Raw genomic sequence first — 22,481 nt, 5'->3', positions numbered from 1 at the left:
AATTTATGCATCTGTAAAATGGAATCAAAATGTATCATAGCATAATTACTCTTAGACCATTGTTAAAATTATATTAAGATAATGGAGACAAAGTATATCTTATCATACCTCACACATAATTAGACACTCATACAATAGTTGTTTATACACATCTATTGATTCAAATATTCTAATTCCCTTCCTTAGAGTCAAAACACCCTTTAAGGTCCTGCTGTAACCCAAAACTCCACCAGCCATTGTGCTATGCCAATAGAAATCTCTTGACCCTTTTGACTCTTAGAACCTGAAGAATCTTAGGAGTTCCTGTATATATGAACTCATTCACTCTAGTGCATATCACAACTATTTTGGAGCATGCCCACTGCTAACTAGGACATAATGGGGCTTTGTATTTAGTGTTCATTTGTGTGTGCCCAGAAGAAAATAAATAGGGCTGTCCGAGAAAAAAATTATGAAGTAATTTATTTATATTGAACAACTCTAGCCTCCTTTTTGCTTCCTCTTACTACTTCAATAGTCTAGTCTGTTTTTGCCTTCAGGCTTCCCCTACCTCTTAAAATACAAAAGGATAAGATCTTTATATTTATATGAAACTCATCCTTGCTATGTTGTTAATTCTGTTTATCCTGGCATTGCCTCAATTACTGTAGCTTTATAATGTCTGACTATCCTTTAATCATTTGAAAACCTTGACAATATAAATTTTAAAATATAAAAACCAGGACTTGGGAGGAGGAATGTGAAAGAGAATGTAAATAGATTATTATCCTCAACTTTCTCGAGCAAATTATTCATCTTTTAAAACTTTTTAATGAAAATTTTTAGAACAATGAAGCAGAGAGAATGGTATAATGATCCCACAGGTACTTATGCTTTACCTTTGCATATGTCCAATCTTATTTCTTCTGTGACCCCCACTCACTTCCTACCACTATGTACCCCACAATGAAATTATTTTGAAGCAAATCTACAGGGATAATTAGAAACTGATATTTCTGTTGTGAAGAAACAGTTATCTGAAGTTTAATATTTTCTTCAGTTTTACTTTAGTTTCTGCATTTTTTAACTTCAAGCAAAATTGAATACTTTCTATTGAAAATAGCATTTTTGTAAAATTATTTTCTAGGTCTCTTGCTACCTATTTAATGTTTAGAGATCTGGAGTGGTGGTTTTGTTAATGATAATTTCTGGGTGGTGGGATTTGGGGATAGTTTTTCAAATTCTGTATACTTTTCTGCATTGTTTAATTTTTTTCTAATGAGATATATATATAATACGTATAGATATATTTTAGGAGATACTGGGGACTGAACCTGGGACCTCATACATGTACATGCACTCAACCACTGAGCTATACTCATTCCACTAATTTTTATAAAACTAATAAAGTGTTCATTAAAAGTTGAAGAAAAGAAATTGTTAAAACTTTAAGATTTCATTTAACTAATTTATAAGAATTTCAACTTTCAGGGTACAGTTCTACCTCAAGAAATAAGCCAAGTAACTCCTCATCATAAATCTGGCTTTAATGACAACAGTGTTAAAGGTCAGCAAAGAAAACCTGATCCTCATAGTAAAAGTAAGTTGTAAATTAGAAAAGTATATTTATGGCGTTAACTACTTGCTTCCTTTTTAATTAATAGCTTTATTTAGATGTAATTAACAAACTCTAAAAGTCATCATTTGAAAGTATACAATTCAATGGTTTGGTTTTTGTTGGAGTTTTTTTTTTCCTTGTATTTTCACAAAGTTGTACAACCAATACCACCATGAAATTTTAGGACATTTTCATCACCCTGAAAAGAACCCCCTATCCTTAATAGTCATGCCCTACTCACACCTCCTTCCAACCCCCTGGCAACCGCTAGCCTTTCTGTCTCTATGGATTTGCCTGTTCTGAACATTTCATATAAATGGAATCATACAATGTGTAGTTTTTTGTGCCTGGCTTCTTTCACTTAGTGTAATATTTCCTAGGTTCATCCATACTTCATTCCTTTTATAGCTGAATAATATCCCATTGTATGGATAAACTGTATTTTGTTTATCCATTCATTAGCTGATGGACATTTCATTTGTTTCCACTTTGAGGCATTATGGATAATGCTATTATGAATAATCATTTATAAGTTTTTGTTTGGACATATGTTTTCATTTCTCTCTGGTATATACCTAGGAGTGGAATTGTTGGGTCATATGGTTAAACTCTGTGTTTAACTTTTTGTGGAACGACCAAAATGTTTTCCAATGTGGTTGCACCATTTGACATTCCACACCAGCTGTGTATGAGGGTTCCAGTCTCTCCATCGTTATCAACACTTGTTATTGTCTGTCCTTTTTATTAAAGCCATCCTAGGAAATGTGGGAGAATCTCATTGTGGTTTTGAGTTGCATTTCATTAATGACTAGTAACACTGAACATCTTTTTCATGTGCTTGTTCATCATTTATATATATTCTTTAGAGAAACGTCTATTCAGACCCTTTGTTCATATTACTTGGATTATTTTTCTTTCTATTCCTGAGTTGTAAGAGTTCTTTAAATATTCCGGATACTAGGCCCATTTTAGAGATAAGATTTGCAAATATTTTCCCCCATTCTATAGATTTTCATTTTTTAAATAGTGCCTTTGAAGCACAAAAGTTTATCTTTAAGTCCAATATATTTATTTTTCTGTTTTTTTCCTGGTTGCTTTTACTCTAGGTGTTATATCTAAGAAACTGTTGCCTTATTCAAGGTCACAAAGATATATATATATTCATGGTTTCTTCTAAGAACTTTCTAGTTTTAGCACTTACATTTAGGTCATTGATCCATTTTCAATTAATTTTTGCATATTGTGTGAGGTAAAGGTCCAACCTCATTCTTTTTCATTTGGATATTCAGTAGTCCCAGCACCATTTGCTGAAAAGACCATTCTTTCCCCCATGAATGGTCTTGGCACCTTTGTCAAAAAATCGATTCATTATGAATGTTTGGGTTTATTTTTGCACTCTCAAATCTTATCCCATTGGTTTATATGCCTGTTCTATGCTAACAACACACTGTCTTGATGACTATAGCTTTGTTCTAGGTTTTAAAATTGGAAGTTTGAATCTTTCAACTTCGTACTTTTTTTTTCAAGATTTTTTGCTATTATAACTAATTTGCATTTCCATATGAATTTAGAATCAGTTTGTCTAGTACTGTAAAAGAGGCAACCTGAATTTTTTTGACAGAAAGTACACATTTATTATAAAGTTTGTTTCATGATAAAAGAAAAATAATGTTATGAGCTACTTAAAAAGTTCTGCATCTTATAGTCTCTTTGAGGAATGGGATGAAAGTCTTTTGCATTACTCTGGGAGCACACCATCATGAGGCTCTCTGTGCTTGTCCTTATGCAGAACAGGAGTGGCACAGCACACACAGGTCTGGCCAGGAGTCCAACAAGCCTAGATGGTTCACCCAAGATACTATGGCCATGATGATCAAAGAGGAGTGCTTGAGATCAGCAGTGATTGGTTCTGAGAAGGGACTGGATAGGAATGACCTTGCCCATCCCTACACTGCAGTGTAGACGAGTCTCTTGGGCTTATGGCCTGGTTTAGAAGATGGTGCCCAGTGCCTTTATGATCACTTTGTTGCCCAAGTATCTGTACTGAGAAAAAGCTGCAACCTTTCCCAGGACAACTTAACCTACCATTTCCCACTGGTATGGCTAAAGTACCAGAAAAGTATACATAGCGCCAGCCCATTAGGGTTGCTGTCTGATGTTTTGTACTTCAAATCCTGTCCATACTAGAGAAAGCAGCCAAGTGAGTACCTCAGGCATCAGCTTTGAGCCACAGAAGAAGAGCAAGATGCCGTTCATGGTGGCTTCCAGGCAGAGCTCGTAGTCAACAGCAGTAGGTATCCACTATAATAATAGGAAGCTGTCATAGTGGATGGGAAGGTCAAGGCCACACTAATACCAAGTGGCATTTTTCGTTGTCAAAGGTTTCCCTTTGTACCAAAAAAAGTTAAATGACTTCAATTCCAAGATAAAGTATCACCACATCCAGTACTAGGTTGGCTGTTAGCTGTGGTAACAGGAGACCTTTATGCAGAAATATGAAGAGTTCCAGCAGGAAATAGGTAGCATAATACCACCCTTTCAGGAAGAACAGGATTTCTAAGGCCGTGTTGGAAAACCGTTTACCTCGCAGTGCCATCTTTGCCAGAATTTTGGTAGGAATTCTATTAAAACTATAGATGAATTTGAGATATATTGCCATCTTAACAATGTTAAGACTTCCAATCTATGAAGGAAAATGTATTTCCATTTATTTAGGTTTTCTTTAATTCTTTAAAAGATGTCTTAAAGTTTTCAGTGTAATTGTTTTGTACTTTTTTGTTAAATTTATTCCTAAATATTTTATTTTTTTTAGTGCAATTGTCAGTGGAACTGTTTTCATTTTCAGCCTGTTTATTGCTAGTTTGTAGAAAAACAAGTGATTTTTGTATATCAACTTTGTATCCTACCACTTTCCTGAACCCATTCAATATTTCTAATAATTTATTTTGTGACTTCTGCAAAAGATGGCTTTACTTCTTCGTTTTCCCTCTGGATGCCTTTTATTTCTTTTTCTTGCCTAAACACTAGAATTACTTGTACAATGCTGAGTCGAAATTGTGAGACTGGACGTTTTTGTGTTTTTCCTGAACTTAGGGCAAAAGCATCCAGTCTTTCACCATTAAGTATGATTGTTAGCTGTAGGTTTTTTGATATATGCCCTTTATTAGGTGAGGAAGTTTCCTTCTGGTCTTAGTTTGTTGATTATTTTTAACACGAAGGGGGTTAGATTTTATGGAATGCTTTTTCTGCATCTACTTAATGACCATGTGGTTTTGTTCTTTCTATTAATATGATATATTAAATTTATTGATTTTTTTGTCTTGAACCAGCCTTGCATTCCTGAAATGTATTGTGATTTTTATTCAAATTACTCTTTATGTAAATGTCTGTGAACTATTTAAGCCTTTTTTGTGGCGTTCCAATTAAGTTTTGTGTGTGTCTGTCTTAACAAAGGTTTACTGTTTATGCATGTCAGATTTTTCATTTGCTTCATAAAATATTTTGCAAAATTATTTCCTTCCTTTTCTCCCTTCCCTCTCACTCCTTCTTCCTTTCCCTTCCCTTCTCGTTCTTTGCCTCTCTGTCTTCCCTCTTACCCTCCCATTTACCATTTGTACCTTCCTTCCCTTCTTTCTCCTTCTGTCCCCTCCTTCTAGTCCTTATCCACTCCCTCTACCATCCTCCTGCTCCTTTCCTTCCTCTTTCTTCCTTTGTCCCTCCCTTTCCTCCTCTCTCTCTTGCTTTTGTCCTCGTTTCCTTTCTTCCTTCCTCTTCTCCTCCCATACCTTTTTTTTCAGCTTCTTTGAAAAAACAGTCCATTGGTAGATATCGTAAAATAAATTATAGTGTATCCATATAGTCCAGTACATCCAATATAATAGAATACTATGCATGATTATAAATCATACTTTTCATGCTTCACTTATTCCCTTCTTGCCCTTCATCCTCCACATTCTGTCACTTGCTAAATTCTGTAGAAATTAGCTCCGCAATTTCTCAAATTTATCCTTTCCATTTTCCCTACCATCCTCTCAATTTTCCCATACTAGGAATATTAAAACCACTTCCTAACTGGTCTCTTATTCGCCCTCTATCCAACCTATAAGCCACTGCCATATTTTAATCTTCCAAAAGTAGTATTCCGATCAGATCACTACCTACTCAAAATGCTTCTTTGTTTTATTTCCCATTTTTTACCAGTTTTTATGTCCATAATCTTCAATTATTTGCAGATTACACCTCCAACCTGGTTCTCCTATTTTCATTAACCTCCAGTACGCTCCTTAACCTCCAGCCAACTGGTCTGTTTAGAGTTCAGTAAACATATTCCTTGCTTTCTACGTCATGTCTTTTCTCCTTTTCCCTAGAATACTTACCCCCTATTCTGCCCTTTGGAAACCACATCATCCTTCAAGGCCCAACTCCAATGCTGTATTTCCTTTTTCCTTATTTTTTGTCTTTGGGTATCTCTGTTCCACCTCCCCTGAATTGTACGTTTCTTAAGATCAGGCATTGTGTCTTCTTGGAATTTAAAAAAATTTTAATACAGTGTCTTGCTATTGACAAGTATTAGTAAATTTAATTGGTGTACAGCAAGCTCTTTCATTTACCAAAGTTTCTAATCTCTTGTCTTCTAGTTAAAGAAGAATGTACGAGTCCTAATAATGAGTGTGGATCACAAAAAATATCAAATAAGCAAGTAAGCTTTCTTAAAATCATGTATCTTGTAGCCAGTATTTTCAATGTAATTGATGGTTCTGTGACATCTGACTGATTTTTGGAACCCTTTCAGCCAGTTCTGCCAGGAGGGTTGCTGAAGTGTAGGCTGACTGCTGCTTGGATGGGATGTTGCACAGCTAGAGACCAGGATTTGGAACTCTAGATATCTAGGTTTAAGTCCTCATTCTGCCATTTAATAATTGAAGGGCCTTGAACATTTCACCTTTCACAGTTTTAATTTCTTCATCTTTAAAATGTAGATAAAAATAGATTGCATGTAGTCCATCTATATGAATATATGGGAATATATGTTTGTATATACATGTAAAGTATAGAAACATGCCAAACCTAATGGGGTTAATTCTGTGGAGTTAAATTAGTGTGGAGAAAGCTGAGCTCTTGCATCTTTTATTTAATTTAATCTCTATTTAATAAGGAGTATGTATATGCCTTATAATTAAAGAATAACAAATCTTCAATCTAAAAATTATTCTTTGACCTGTACACTCATGATATATGCTCTTTTCTGTATACATACCATATTTTTATACATAGTTTTTAAAAATTAGATCTCTTGGGTAACCTAGTAATATATAAGATTATTTATAGCAGTTACCTTAGCAGCATATTGAACAGAAAATAGGTTCTCAGTAAATGAAGCCTATTAATATTTAGTTATCAGTGAATGGTTGAATTATTTGATCTTTAATGCCCTCTCCTTCTGAAACTTTTATATTACAATTTTCTTCCCTTCTAGAAAAGGAATTCATAAACATTTTGTTTCATAGCCCTCTTTGGCAGTCTGGTGAGCCTATGGACCCTTTCTCAGAATAATGTTTTTAGTGCTAAATAAAATACATAAGATTTTTTTTTTTTTCATAATGAGACATTCATTGCACTTGGTGAATACATCTCTGAGCACCGCTGTACCTCATGGTCAATGGCCCACACCATAGCCCACACTCTCCCACAGTCCAGCCAGTGGGCCATGGGAGGACATACAATGTCTGGTAACTGTCCCTGCAGCACCACCCAGAACAACTCCAAGTCCCAAAACACCCCCACATCACATCTCTTCCTCCTACTCCCTACCCCTAGCAGCTACCATGGCCACTTTCTCCACACCAGTGCCACATTTTCTTCAATTACTGATCACAGTAGTTCATGAATAGAATATCAGTAAGTCTACTCTAATCCATACTCTATTCCTCCATCCTGTGGACCCTGGAATGGTTGTGTCCACTCCACATCTATATCAAGAGGAGGCTTAGAGTCCACATGGATGCTGGATACAATTCTCCTGCTTTCAGTTGTAGGCACTCTTGGCTCCCTGGTGTGGTAGTTGACCTTCTTCACCTCCTTGTTAGCTGAGTGGGGTAAGTCCAATAAACCATAGTGTAGGAGTTGCAAGTCTTTTGAGGCTCAGGGCCTGGCTATCCATTGGTCAGTCCAGAGATTCAGGTCCCCGGGTATACACTAAACCCCAGCGCCAGCTACAGATCCAGTAAAAGTAACTGGAGAGGCTTGTGAACAAAGATCACATCTGAGTCCAGCTCCATCACACAGAAACACAAACTCCAAAGTAGGGCCAACTGACATGGCTCTGAACTCCATCTGCCATGACCATAGAACCTGTGGGTCTCTGTAGCCCTCAGAAGAACCAATACCTGAGATTGTATGTATTTTATCTGTCTCTGGGACTGTGCTGAGGTGTGCATAAGGGCGACCCCTCTGATAACCTCCCGGCTCTTTTTGGAGACTCATAGCCATAAAAACTCATTTGTCCTTTCCATTTCCCCCTTTTATTCAGGTCAAAAAGCATTTTTAACTCCTGGTATTATATGTAGACTGAGATATTCTGCTGGTCTGAGTTGACCCTTTTATTCAAGGTCATTTTCTAGTTAGATCATCAGCTGGTACTTGGTAGTAATCCCTCGGCACCAGGGAGGCTCATCCCCGGAAGTCATGTCCCACGCTGGGGGGAAGGCAATGCATTTACATGCTGAGTTTGGCTTCAAGACTGGCCACATTTGAGCAACATGGAGGCTCTCAGGAGGTAACTCTTAGGCACCCTGCAGCTCTAGACCTTGTTCTTATTTCAGAAAATATATAAGATTTAGAAGAAAATGAGTTAAAATGAAATACAGTGAGAATTGCTGCTAAGCCTATTGTGATTTATTGACAGTATTCATAAGTTAGGAAATGGTAAATTTCATTTAAAGGTTAAAGAATACAAGGGTGTAAATTTTTTCCCTATCTAAATTTACTGGTCCCCCTTTTTTTAATAATATAGAAGGGAATAAATCTTGGAACACTATTGAGAACACTATGAGATAGCAACCATAAATTTGATTTGCAAATAAAGCTTATTCTTTCTTTTTTATATAGACTTTTGGAGGGCCTACCAAATGTAATATTAAGCTATTGAAGAGAAATGAAAGTCCAGAAGTCTCAGAAATCCAAAAGGTTGTGACTGGTTATCCAAATGCTATTCATAAGATAAAAGACCATTTATTCATGTTCTCCTCCCAGACTTTACCCCTTGGGAACATTATTGGGTCAAATTGAATGACCATTTTTATACAAAAACTCTGAGATCTTTCTATATCCTTGTACTTTATCTTCATGGACAATTTTTTTTTTTTTAGCCTAATTGTGGAATTGAGAACTTTTTAGCATCCTTGAATATCGCCAAAGAAAATGAAAGACAGTCATCTCATCACAAAGAGCTTCCAAGAGAAGAACATTTGTCACCACAGTCATTTGCTATGGTCTGTATTTTATTTATTTATTTTTAAAGATTTATATTTATTTTTTTAAATTTATTTCTTTCCCTCCCCCCCCCAATTGTCTGCTCTCTGTGTCCATTTGCTGTGTGTTCTTTTATGACCGCTTCTATCCTAATAAGCAGCACCAGGAATCTGTGTTTCTTTTTGTTGCGTCATCTTGTTGTGTCAGCTCTCCGTGTGTTCGGCGCCGTTCTTGGGCAGGTTGCACTTTCTTTTGCACTGGGCAGCTCTCCTTTCGGGGCGCACTCCTTGCGCATGGGGCTCCCCTACACAGGGATACCCCTGCGTGGCAGGGCACTCCTTGCACGCATCAGCACTGTGCATGGGCCAGCTCCACGTGGATCAAGGAGGCCCAGGGTTTAAACCTCGGACCTCCCATGTGGTAGGTGGACGCCCTATCCATTGGGCCAAGTCCACTTCCCATGGTTTGTATTTTATAGGAACTTTTATACTATAATTTCACTACTGTTGGTTGTGCATACATATCCCATACAACTGTTAAAATACTTTTCTCTCTTGGAGACAAGTGTTTTCCATCATTATTGTCATCTTGTGAGGAAAACCAGCCTGCCTAGGGTACTTCAGTCATTGTATTAGTCGGCCAAAGGGGTGCTGATACAAAATACCAGAGGTCTGTTAGCTTCTATAAAAGGTATTTATTTGGGCTAGCAGCTTACAGTTACTAGGCCCTAAAGAGTCCAACTCAAGATACCATAAGAAGTGGGGTGGGGGTGGTAGGGTTGAATGGGACCTCATATATATATATTTTTTAATGTAATATTATTACAAAGTCAATTAAAAAAATGTATATAGAAAAAAAAAAAAGATACCATAAGAAGTACTTTCTCACCCAAAGTCTGTTGCCACGTATTGACTTGGATGGCAGGTGAATGTCTGCAAGGGTTCAGCCTTCCTTCTTCCTCTCAAGACTCTCTGGTCCCAGCTTCTTCCAATATCAGCTTTAGCCTGGTATAAGGCTCATCTCTATTCTCAGGGCTCGTCTGTTTCTCGGTTCAGCCACTGTGCTCTCTCCACAAGGCCAACTTTGAACTATCAGGCGAATGGCTTGGCTCTCTCTTTCTGGGGCTCCAGCATCAAAAACTCAACTCTCTGTGTTCTCCTTTTCCATGTATTTACTTCCCTTTCTTGATTGAGCATCCGTTTATATAGCTGATAGCTGTAGGCAGGGAGTAAAACCAAGTTGCCCTAATGACATGGTCAAATAAAAGCCCTGATCTTTGTTTAATAAAGTTAAAGTGAAACCTCTGAGTCTAATACAATCTAATATCCCCAAAGGAACAGACCAGTTTACAAGCATAATCCAATATGTATTCTTGGAATTCATACACAATACCAAACTGCCACAGTCATCTTTTTCGAAATTTTTAGACCATAGTTCCCCTGCTTTGCAAACATTATTACTAGGTAATTGGGTCAAAAGCAGTGTAAGAAACAACTAAAACAGCCTGGGACAAAGGCTGTTTATGTCAAACAATAGGGCACCTAGAAAGGGAAAAAAGTCTATTTCATAGGGAGAGAGTAGAGGAGGCCTTCAAATTCCTGTAAAGTGGGGAATTCTTGAGATCAAGAGTAAACGTAAGCCTCGGGCAAGGCACAGGCAGAGAAGAGAGGGGAGCAGATGTGGCTTAAGCAGTTGGGCACCCACAGGAGGTCCTGGCTTTGGTTCCCGGTACCTCCTAAAGAAGACGAGCAGACACAATGTGCAATGAGCAGACAGTCAAGGGAACCATCTTGGGATGGGGGGAGGGGTGGAAGGGGATAAATTTTAAAAAGAAAAGACAAGACAAAGAAGACCCTGCATTTCATCTTCACTTCAGACTGATCTTGATAGGAGGGTTGAAGAAGAGCACCAGCCAAAACAGAGCCAATTTGCAAAGAATGTGAAAGATATTTTAAGCATTGGTTTGTTTATTTTTGTTAGCTCCTAGCACTCAAGGAAATCTGTCAGATCACTAATTGATACAAACTTAAGAACAGACAGCTCAGGAACTAAAACCAAAAGTTAACACTTTAAAATATAAAAATGCACAGTGAGGGAAGTGGCTGTGGCTTAATAAGTTGGGTTCCCGTCTACCATATGGGAGACCCTGGATTCACGTCCCAGGGCCTCCTTGTGAAGTCAAGCTGGCCGGCGCACCGTGGAAAGCTAAGAGCCCGTGCGTGGCAGAGAGCTGGCACAGCAAGATTAGGCAACAAAGGGAGACAAGCAGATACAGAAAAAGAAACCCAAATGTAAATACTAAAGTCAAAGGCCTCAGTAACTGAAATAAAAAATTCCCTAGAGTATTACAACAGCATTTCCAAACTGGCAGAAGAAGAATCCTTGAACCCCAAGACAAGATAATTGAAATGATTTGACTAAGGAGCAGAAAGAAAAAAGAATTGTAAAATATAAACAGAGCCTAAGAGCCATGTGGGATACCATCAGATATACCAGTATGTGCATTATGCAAGTGTCTGAGAAGAAAGGATCAGAAGGAATATTCAAAGAAATAATGGCATAAAACTTCCCAAATTTAACAGAAGCCATAAATATGCATATTTGAAATGCACAATGAACCCCTAACAGGAGAAACTTGAAGAGAACCATGCCTAGAGAAATAATACTCACACTCTCAAATGCTAAGGACAAGAAGAGAGATCTGAAAGCTGCAAAAGAATCGAAACATTATGTATTTGGGAGTTTCAATAAGTAAGTGCTGGGATCTCATCAGGAAGTTTGGAGGCAGAAAGGCAGTGGGACGAAACATTTAAAGTACTGAAAGAAAACTGTTGCCAACCAAGAATATAAAAAATGAGGGATATTAAGATAGTCTCAGAAAAACAAGAACTGAGGAAATTCATCACTACTAGATCTACAAGCAGTACTAAAGGGAGTTCTTCAAACTGAAAGGAATGGACACTAGACAGAGGATCAAAGCAGCATAAAGAAATAAAAACTTCTGGTAAAGGTCATCATATAGGTAATTATGAATGCCCGTCCTAGTCTATTGTTTTTTTGCTTTTTTTTTTTTGGTATGTACCTCTATTTTTTACTTCTTACAGGTTCTAAAATGCAAATGCATACGAAGTAATGATAACTCAATGGCTTGGGGCATATAATGTATAAAGACAAAATTTGTAAGAAGTACAACAAAAAGATGGGACAGAAGTATATAGGAACAGTGCATGTGTATGCTACTGGTGTCAAATCAAATGTAGTTGTACAGATTGAGGATGTTAAGTTTCAGCCCCTTGGTCACCACAAAAAAAATATATGAAAAGCATACACAGAAAGAAATGAAAGGAAACTCAGAATGGTACTGTCTTAGTTTGCTGCAGGGCTGATAGTACTGTCTTAGCTTACTGCAGGGCTGCCTATGCACAGTACCAGAAATGTTGGCCTTTATAATAAGGATTTTTTTTTTAGGGTAAAAACATACAGTTCTGAAACCTTGAAAATGTCCAAATCAAAGCACCATCACAGATGCTTTCTCACCAAAGTCAGCTACTGTGATCCTGGTATCCTTCCACATGGCAAAGATGGAGGTCAGTCTCTGCCAAGGTCCCTGCCTTCCCCCCCAGAATCTACCATCTTCTGAAGCTCAGCTGTGGGCAACCAGGCATAGGGCTTCTCTCTTTCTGGGCCTCCTCTCTCAGTCTTGGCTGTTCCTCTGTCTTCCCCAGTTCAGAGGTGGGCTATCAGGCATATGACTCATCTCCTCAGCTGTGAGCTGCACTCTGGGCCCATCCTCTTGGGGACTTTGAGATTAAGCTTTGGCTGCTAGTGATTTTCAAGTCCTCTCTCTCATGGCATTGTAAAAAAGTGGTAGCTTCTTTTCTCTGTATGTGTCTATATTTATATCATATCCAGTAAGAGGACAGAGACCCAAGCTGGCTCACTCCTCGCTCAATCAAAAGCCCTAAACCTAAAGTGATCTTATCAAGTAATCTGACCAAAGGCCCCTTAACTGAATTTAATGCAATCAAAGAGCCGCACACCCACAGAAATGGGCTAGTCCAAGACCATAATCTTTTTCTGGGATTCACAAATTCAAACTCTAACAGGTATGCTACAAAAAAAAAACAAAAGAAATATACAAGTAGGCTTTAATGGAAGACTTGAGGAACAAAAAAGGTATAAGACTTAGAAAGACTAAATAGCAAAATAGCGCAAGAAAAATGTGCATTATCAGTAGTTATTTTAAATGTAAGTAGATTAAGCTTTCCAACCAAAAGGCAGATTTGGAGAATGAATAAAAAGCATTACCCAATTATATGCTGTTTACTACTTTAAACTCAAATACATAAGCAGGCTGAAAGTGAAAGGATGGAAAACTATACCATGCAAATAATAAACAAGAGAGTTGGAGTTGCTATACTAATATCAGATAAAATAGACTTTGAGGGAAACGGACTTTGGCCCAGTGGTTAGGGCGTCCGTCTACCACATGGGAGGCCCGCGGTTCAAGCCCCGGGCCTCCTTGACCCGTGTGGAGCTGGCCCATGCGCAGTGCTGATGCTCGCAAGGAGTGCTGTGCCACGCAAGGGTGTCCCCCGCGTAGGGGAGCCCCACGCGCAAGGAGTGCACCCGTAAGGAGAGCCACCCAGCGCGCAGGAGGGAGCAGCCTGCCGAGGAATGACGCTGCCCACACTTCCCGTGCCGCTGACGACAACAGAAGCGGACAAAGAAACAAGACGCAGCAAAAAGACACAGAAAACAGACAACCAGAGGAGGGGAATTAAATAAATAAATAAAAATAAATCTTAAAAAAAAAATAGACTTTGAGTCAGAAACTGTTATAAGGATCAGCATGGTTTATATACACAAGCAAAAGAAGAAATCAAGAAAAAATTTCTATTCACAATAGTAACTAAAAGACTCAAATATCTAGGAATAAATCTAAGCAAGGATGTAAAGGACACATACACAAAAAACTATAAAGCATTGCTAAAAGAACAAAAGAACTGAAAGAGGACCTAAATAAATAGAAGGATGATCTGTGTTCATGGATTGCAAGACTAAATATTATTATGGTATCAATTCTACCCAAAGCAATTTACAGATTCAATGCAGTCCACTTCCCAATCCCAAAATTCCAACATCCTTCTTTGTAAAAATAGAAAAGCCAATTATCAAATATAGAACAGTAAGGGACTGTTTCAGTTTTCTGGGATGCTTAAGCAAATACAGTGAAATGGTTTGGCTTAAACAATGGGAATTTATTTGCTCACAGTTCTGAGACCAGAAATAATGTCCAAAAAAAGGCATCATCAAAGTGAAGATTTCTTCCCAAGGACTGGCTGCTGGAATCCTTGACTCCTCTGTCACATGGTGAGGTACATGGTGACATCTGCTGGTCTCTCCCTTCTCTTCCAGGTTTCAGTGATTTCAGCTTCTTGCTTCCATGGTTTTCTTTCTCTCATGTCTGAATTCATTCCATTTATAAAAGACTCCAGTAATAGGATTCAGACCCAATCTGATTGAGGTGATGAGAGACACCCTAAGTGAGGGAACCTAATCAAAAGATCCTACTTACAATGGGTTTATACCCTCAGGAATGGATTAGATTTAAGAACATGTTTTTTCTGGGGTATGTATGGCTTCAAACCAGTACAGGGACCCCAAATAGCCAAACTATGAAAAAATGAAGTTGGAGGACTCACACTTTCCAATCTTAAAATGTTTACTAGGCTACAATGGTTAAAACAGCATGGACCATCATACAGACCAAAGAATCAAATTGAGAATTCAGGTGTAGACATTCACACCTATAACCAAATGACTTTTGACAAGGGTGCCAAGTGCATTCAGTTGGAAAAGAATGGTGCTAGGAAAACTGGATATCCATATGCAAAAGACTGAAGGTGGAACCCTACCTCACACTATATACAAAAATTAACTCAAAATGGAGCAAAGACCTATATACATAACCAGCTATAAAACTCCTTGAAGGAATAGTAGGGACACATCTTCTGAACCTTGTATTAGGCAATGATTTCATAGATTTTACACTAAAAGCATGAACAACAAAAGAAAAATAGATAAATGGGACCTCATCAAAATTAAGAACTTTCATGCATCAAAAGACTCTATCATGAAAGGAAAAAGATAATCTATAGGATGGGAAGAAATATTAGGAAACCACATATCTGATAAGAGTTTAGTATCCAGATTAAAGAAATTCTACAACTCAAATAAGACAACCCAATTTTAAAATAGAAAAAACACTTGAAAAGACATTTCTCCAAAGAAGATGTACATATGATGAAAAAGCACATAAAATGATGCTCAAAATCATTAGCCATTAGGGAAGTGCAAATCAGAACCACAATGAGAAACCATTTCACATAGACTAGGATGTCTACTCTTAAAAGAATGGAAAACTACAAGTGTTGGAGAAGAAATTGGAGAAATAGGAATATTCCTTCATTGTTGGTGGGAATGTAAAATGGTACAGCACTGTGAAAAACAGTTTGGCAGCTCCTCAGAAAGTTAAATATAAAATTACCATATGACCTGGCAATTCCAAAAGAATTTTAAGCAGGGACTTGGAACAGATATTTGCATCCCAGTATTCATAGCAGCATTATTCACAATTGTCAAAAGATGGAAGCAATCCAAGTGTCCATCAACTGAAGAATGTATAAGGAAAATGTGGTATATACAAACTATGGAATATTATTCATCTGTTAAAAAAAAATGAAATTCTGATACATGCAACAACACGGATGACCCTTGAAGACATCATGTTGACTGAAATTAACCAAACACAAAAGGACAAACATTGTATGATCTCATTGATATGAAATAATTAGAATATGCAAACTCATCGAGTCAGAAACTAGAATACAGACTATTAGGGGCTCGAGTGGGGGTAAAGAATGGGAAGTTAATGCATAATTGGTTCAGAATTTCTGTTTGGAGTGATGAAAAAGTTTGATAATGAAAGGTGGTAATGATTGCATAACCTTGTGAATGTAATTTACACCACTGAATTAATATTTGAATGTGGTTAAAAGGAGAAATTTTAGATTATATATATATCACTAGAATAAAAAATTTAAAAACAAAATCATAGGATTATACATCACAAACAGTGAGCCCTAATGTAAACTACGGATTATCAGTAATATATTTATATAATTATATTCCTTCATCCAGTATAACAAAAATCCCACATTGATGCAAAGTGTTAATAATGTGGGAGGGGATATATGGGAACTCTATTTTCTGCATAATATTTCTGTAAACCTACAACCTCTCATAAAAAATATATTTAAAAAATAAGCAGAGTGATAAATTATTTTTCTATACCAGAAAACTTGGTTTTTTTTTTTCACCTCTTCATTATTGATTTCCCTGTCGCTATTTGAATGTATTAGTGTATTGACTTTTTAAAATTTCCCCTCCCCCCTTGTGGCTTGCTTGCTGTCTGCTGTCTGTGTCCATTCACTGCGCGCTCTTCTGTGTTTTTGCTCATCTTCCTTTTTTTGTTGTGTCACCTTGCTGACTCAACTCTCTGCTGCGCCTGCAGGCCGGGCGGCTCTCTATGGCGTGCAGGGCCTGCCTTCACAAGGAGGCTCCAGGATACTAACCCAGGGCCTCCCATATGGTAGATGGGAGCCCAGCTGATTGAGGCACAGCTGCTTCCCAGTGTATTGATTTTTAACAAGGGACTCTAGTGATAATAGTCTGATCACGTTCTCTCTTTTTTTTTTTTTTTTTAAGATTTATTTATTTATTCCCCTCCCCACCTTGTCTGCTCCGTGTCCATTAGCTGTGTGTTCTTCTGTGTCCACTTGTATTTTCATCAGGCGGCACTGGGGATCTGTGAATCTTTCTGTTGCATCATCTGCTGCATCAGCTCTCCATGTCTGTGGCACCACTCCTAGGCGGGCTGCAGTTTCGTGTGGGGTGGCTTGACTCTCCTTGAGCAGGGGCCACTCCTTGCACAGGGGGCACCCTTACACGTGGGCATTCCTGTGTGGGCCAACACTCCTTATGCCCAGCAGCACTGCATGCGGGCCAGCTCACCACATGAGCCAGCAGGCCCTGGGTATCAAACCCTTGGACCTCCTATATGGTAGGTGAACACTCTTTCTGTTGAGTCACATCCACTTCTCTGATCATGTTCTTTTATAATCTGTAACAAATGTTCCACAACAATGTAAGATGTTAACATGGAAGGGTGAGGTATGGGAATTCTGCATAATATGTTTTGTAAGCTCCCAACTTCTCTATTATAAAAAAAAAAAAAGGAAATTATTGTTTAAAAAAAAAAAATTCTATAAGTGCTATAAATCTAATGTTAACTTTTTTTTTCCCCCTCTACCATCTCCACTCCAATCATTTTCATAAAAGAAGGGAACTCGGATGCTAAAAGAAATTCTGAAAATTGATGGCTGCGACCCTGCAGACCATAAGAATGAAATGAAAAAGTTTGTTAATGAAGTCACTGTTTCTTCTAATAGAAGAGGTGAATATGGACCTTCCCCCCAGCCTAAACAAAGTAAGAAATTAAGTAAGTAAAATAAGTATTATTAATAACCAATTTCATTTCAGAAATTCAGATCATTTGGGTCTTTTTTTTTTTTAGCATTTTCCACCATTTACTCTTATTATCAAAAATAGTTCAACTCTTCTTGCAAAACAAAAATAAAGTGCATACTAGACACATCACATTTTTCTTCCTATGGCTTTACCCCACCCCCACCACACCAAAAAGAGGGAAAAAAAATGAAAAAAAGCCCAACAATAACAAAAACAACTCTACCTGACCACATTCACAGAAAATGACACCAGGATACATTACAGAACAGAAGGAGGTGTCATCTGCTCTGTGTCCAAAGGTTTCTTCTCCATTTCTTGTACTAGGTGAGTAACCATCATTGAGCATGCTGTGTACCAAATCAAAATTTAAGTTCAACATATGTCAGAGCTCACTAGGGTGGTGAATGGAGTAGAAATTCGAAAATTTCCAGCAGTATATTTCTTTAAGTAAGCACTGTCAAAGCATTAGCTCTTCTTTTAAATCATAAGTTCATCTCTTTACAACCTAGTCAGTCCTTCTTTTATTTGGGCTGTGTTCTTTGAAGCAACTGGCTAGATTTCCCTTCAACAAAATGTTTGTGACTTCCTTGTCTTCTCCATAAAAGTTAAAAAGGGAAGAATTGCATTTAAACTGAAACGTAGTTTGTGCTTTACATGCAACAGAGCATTCTCAAGAAAATCCTAAGTTTCAAACCTACCTAAATGCACAGGATTCATAAACACACATTTTTTAGGCTTCTAAAAAGAAGCTTTCAAAATTAATAGAACCCTGAAAAATAGGAGCATATCCAAAATATAGTCTGTGGCAGTAAACTATTAGAGGAAACAAAAATCATAGTCGCCAATGGCAATAAATAAAATGTATGTGCATGAATCTGAGTAAGTTTTGGGATATTTTAATATTATTTTAAGTACATCCCAATTTCTAAATAAAATATGTACTCCAGTCTAAATTCAACTACCATTGGAATAAAACTGCTCTTCTCCACTTCATTTATCCAGTAGAACATTGCTCAAAGTGGAGGAAGGATTTAGAATTTTTTCCTAGAAATGAACCAGACTTTATAAAAACGGGTTGGGGGGGGGTTGCTCAACTCAGAAGAGTTTTGTAGCATAAACAGCTAAATGTCTACAGTCTGACAGAGTTTCAGTTTGTTCAATTTTTAAAGACAGATTTCTTAAGCATTCTAATGAGGGGCAAATTTTCTTTCATAATATTGCTGATTTAAGAACTGCTACGTACACCACGTAGCCAATTTTCATGATCAGAAATGGCATGACATCAGCACAAAGGTTGAGCTGGACACTTTAGCTTTTCAACAGGAGAAATATTAATGGTATCCGAAGGCAGCACTGAATCTGCTGAACAAACTAATGGCTACTTTTCCACAAATAATTTTAGCACAATCCTTATAAACTGACTAGATACCACTTCCTTACATTAATCATAAACTTTGATTATGCACAAAGCATGACCATAAACAATGAGGTCAATGTTATTTTGTATAAATCAGTTGCATCAGCATTTGTTCTCAAACTATGAGGTTCTGATTTGACTCCACGGATATGGCATCCACCCACCACATGGGAGGTCCACGGTTCAAACCCAGGGCCTCCTTGACCCGTGTGGAGCTGGCCCACGCGCAGCGCTGATGTGTGCAAGGAGTGCCGTGCCACGCAGAGGTGTCTCCTGTGTAGGGGAGCCCCATGTGCAAGGAGTGTGCCCCGTAAGGAGAGCCGCCCAGCGCGAAAGTCCAGCCTGCCCAGGAGTGGCGCTGCACACACGGAGAGCTGATGCAGCAAGATGACACAACAAAAAGAGACACAGATTCCCGGGCCACTGACAAGAATAGAAACAAACACAGAAGAACACACAGCAAATGGACACAGAGAGCAGACAACTGGGGCCGGGGGGAGAGGGGAGAGAAATAAATAAAATAAATAAAATCTTAAAAATAAATAAATAAAGACATATAGTTGTAGGGTTACTCCTCTCTTATCTGCAAACTTAGCAATGAAACCACTTGATACAATGATCTATATGCAGGAACTCCAGCTAATTAAACCAACAGAACCATAGCCGCCATAAAACTAGCTATTTCCCTACCAGAAGTTGGTTTAAAGACCCACTGATTTAACAGTCGAATTTCTTGTCTGTAGCTTCATCCAAACTTTTATCATGTGTACTGGCAGGTAGAAACGTCGTTACTGGGGACCCTGTGACATTAATTACCCTGGTGCCCAAGGCCTTTTCTGGCACAGCAAGTGCCCCCAGCTTTTTCTCCCCATTGGCCATATAGGAGTTTTGGCAGCCATGACATATACAATCTAAGCAGGCTTTGTGGTTGGAGTAACAAGGGCAGCGTTGGCCACGGCATGTAAGAACACTTGGATTTGGAGTAGCACGCCCACATTTATACCCTTCTTTTCCTGGGGCTTTTTGTACACAGTCTTGGTAGGACTTCCTGGCATAAAATGATAACTAGGAATCTTTTCCTTTACTGCTTTGTCTTTTTTTAGAATACCTGGCTTAGTTTTAGAGTGAGATTTCTTGCATCCATGTTCATGAGACTTCTTCATGCTTTTAGTTGATAAAAGTATAGTTTTACTGATTTGGGGCATGGTGCCTCCATTTGGAACAGTTGCTATAGGTTGAAGAGAGATTTTTGCTCTCCTGTTTCACTGTCACAGGAGCAGATGCTCCCAATATTGGGTCTCGGATAATGGTAGAATTGCAAGTGGCTGAACTTTCACTGTCGCTTTCCGATCTAGGTCGTTTTCTGTTCAATTTTGCTGTCTTTGGAGTTGCTGCTGTACATGATAACCCATGAAGTGCAGGACTGGTGGACATGAAAACGTTATGGCTAGGAGACTGGGAAGATAGCTGCAGGAAAGGTCCATTGGATACAGTGACTTCCAAATTAGGCTGCAAATTAGGACAACAAACCTCTGTATTTGAAAGTTTCTAAGCTTCAGAGTACTTCCTCAACACTCGGTAATAGTGAGTCGCCAGGTTTTATATCTTCACTGAAACTGCAGATATCAGTGCCTGTGGAGCATAAGTCAGTAGCTACCGTGTCACAAACAGGTGGCAGGCTGTCAGACAGATCTTCAGTTTTAATGTCAACAGTGTTACATACATTAATCATATTTTAATGTTCCGATGGAGGAATATTTATATCAAATCTATTTAAAGCCCATTATAAGTAGGCAAACCATTGATAACAGAACTGCCAATAGCAATGCTGAGGGTTCTTTCAGGTGTTGGAGATAAACTAGCTTGAGGGTCACTCTAGCTTCTGAGGTTGAAGGTAAGGGGGAATGTGTCAAACACAGAGTAAAGGATGAATCTGAGGGCTTTTCTGTCTCCTCACAAAACAATGATCCATCATTAAGCAAAGCCAAAATGTCAGAACAGTAGACTGCTTCTATTACATCCTGTGCCAATGTAGTCTGTGTTATAATTCACATAGTTTTTTTGTAGCAATTCACTAGGATGCTTAACTGTTTGTTTTCCTCAAACTGCTCATAGTCTTTGCACCAGCTACATGAAGGTTTCATCATCTTCTTGCCTTTACAAGTTTTGCAGACATAGTTTTGGCAGGTAGAGTTGGTAGGTGCAATAGGATCTTGTAGCAAATGTCTGCATACACAGCACAAGAGGGACTCTCATTTGGTTCTTTTTACCATGTGCTTTTAAAAGGTAAACCTTTCAGTTTTTAAAGAGAATTTTTATACTTGTAAAATTATAACACTAATCAATAGACCCATAATCTCTAAATGTCTTCTAGTAATTGCTTAAATTGTGCTATTACAGTTAATCATTTTTTAGATACCTAAACCTTGTAGGGTTTTCACATTCTATTTTCTCCATGATTTAAAAATGGCTCAGTTATATATGTATTTAGCTTTTCAGAAATTCATTTTTCTTGTTGGTAAAATGAAAATAACATTGCAAATGACTGTTTTAATAAGTAAATATCATGCATAAATCAATTACATTCTGTTTTACAAATAGTAGGTGCCAATAATTAATATTCATATTATGTTTAAATAATTTACCAGCATAAAAATAGATGAAACTATAAAAATCAATTAAAAATAATTTGTGAAGGCAGACATTGAAAAGTAAGTAATTACCTAAAATCTGTGACGCTATAGCATAGCATCTGCTACATGGCTGGAATTCAGTAAACAGCTTTAATTGTATCTACTCTTTACACTCCCTACTTTAGTATTTTGTCTATGAAAATATCTGCAAGAGCCTTTCCCAGAAAAATGGCTAATGCAATATTGGATGAATATAGAAGTTTCTCAAAGAAGTGAAAAATATTTTAAAATAAGTAGATCTGAGATTATTAAGGATAAAAATCCAGAGCAAAATCAGAACTTATCTCCATTTATACTCCAGTGAATATTGATAAATTTAATATTCCAATAACTTTTAGAAAACTACTTATTTATCATATGACAGAGTTGCTCCTAACACAAAGCAAAATAAGATTTTAAAACATAATTGGATATAGATGGTTCAACTGTCAAACACAAATAATTTTTACTTTTATTTCAATATAGCTTTAGAAAGCTCATGGATCTTAGAGTCAAGAACCCAAAATCCAGCCCATATCACAGAGGTAACTTATTCTAACCTTGGGCAAGCTACTTAAGCTCTCTTTAAATCTAGAATAGTTAAAATTTTAGATTAGTTTTTCACTGAGGTGGATTTTTGTTCAATTAGTGAGTTTGTTGATCATAAAGAATGTGAACTTTCAGAGTTTTAAAAATCACCTTCCATATAAAAATACTTAAAATACTTTCAGAA

At 37.6% G+C, this 22,481-nt stretch overlaps 1 protein-coding gene and 1 pseudogene across 6 annotated transcripts in view; one reads left to right on the top strand and one right to left on the bottom strand.

Moving 5' to 3' along the window:
- Positions 1-22,481, top strand: part of XRN1 (5'-3' exoribonuclease 1) — a 132,523-nt gene that overhangs the window by 98,906 nt on the left and 11,136 nt on the right. For 2 of the 6 annotated variants that reach the window (XM_071214555.1, XM_071214553.1), the window contains exons 33-37: positions 1,471-1,579; positions 6,235-6,296; positions 8,705-8,782; positions 8,965-9,087; positions 17,471-17,630. In XM_071214555.1, coding sequence (XP_071070656.1) covers positions 1,471-1,579; positions 6,235-6,296; positions 8,705-8,782; positions 8,965-9,087; positions 17,471-17,630 — 532 coding nt within the window. The remainder of the gene's footprint in view (positions 1-1,470; positions 1,580-6,234; positions 6,297-8,704; positions 8,783-8,964; positions 9,088-17,470; positions 17,631-22,481) is intronic. The other 4 variants (XM_058295101.2, XM_071214556.1, XM_071214554.1 and 1 more) reach the window with 3 other exon arrangements.
- LOC139438858 (E3 ubiquitin-protein ligase MSL2-like) lies at positions 19,794-21,253 on the bottom strand (annotated as a pseudogene).

Source organism: Dasypus novemcinctus, chromosome 4 (assembly GCF_030445035.2).
Source record: "Dasypus novemcinctus isolate mDasNov1 chromosome 4, mDasNov1.1.hap2, whole genome shotgun sequence".
Taxonomy (NCBI): Eukaryota; Metazoa; Chordata; class Mammalia; order Cingulata; family Dasypodidae; genus Dasypus; species Dasypus novemcinctus.
Note: the sequence above shows the minus strand (reverse complement) of the source record. Positions and strands in the feature narration are given on the sequence as shown.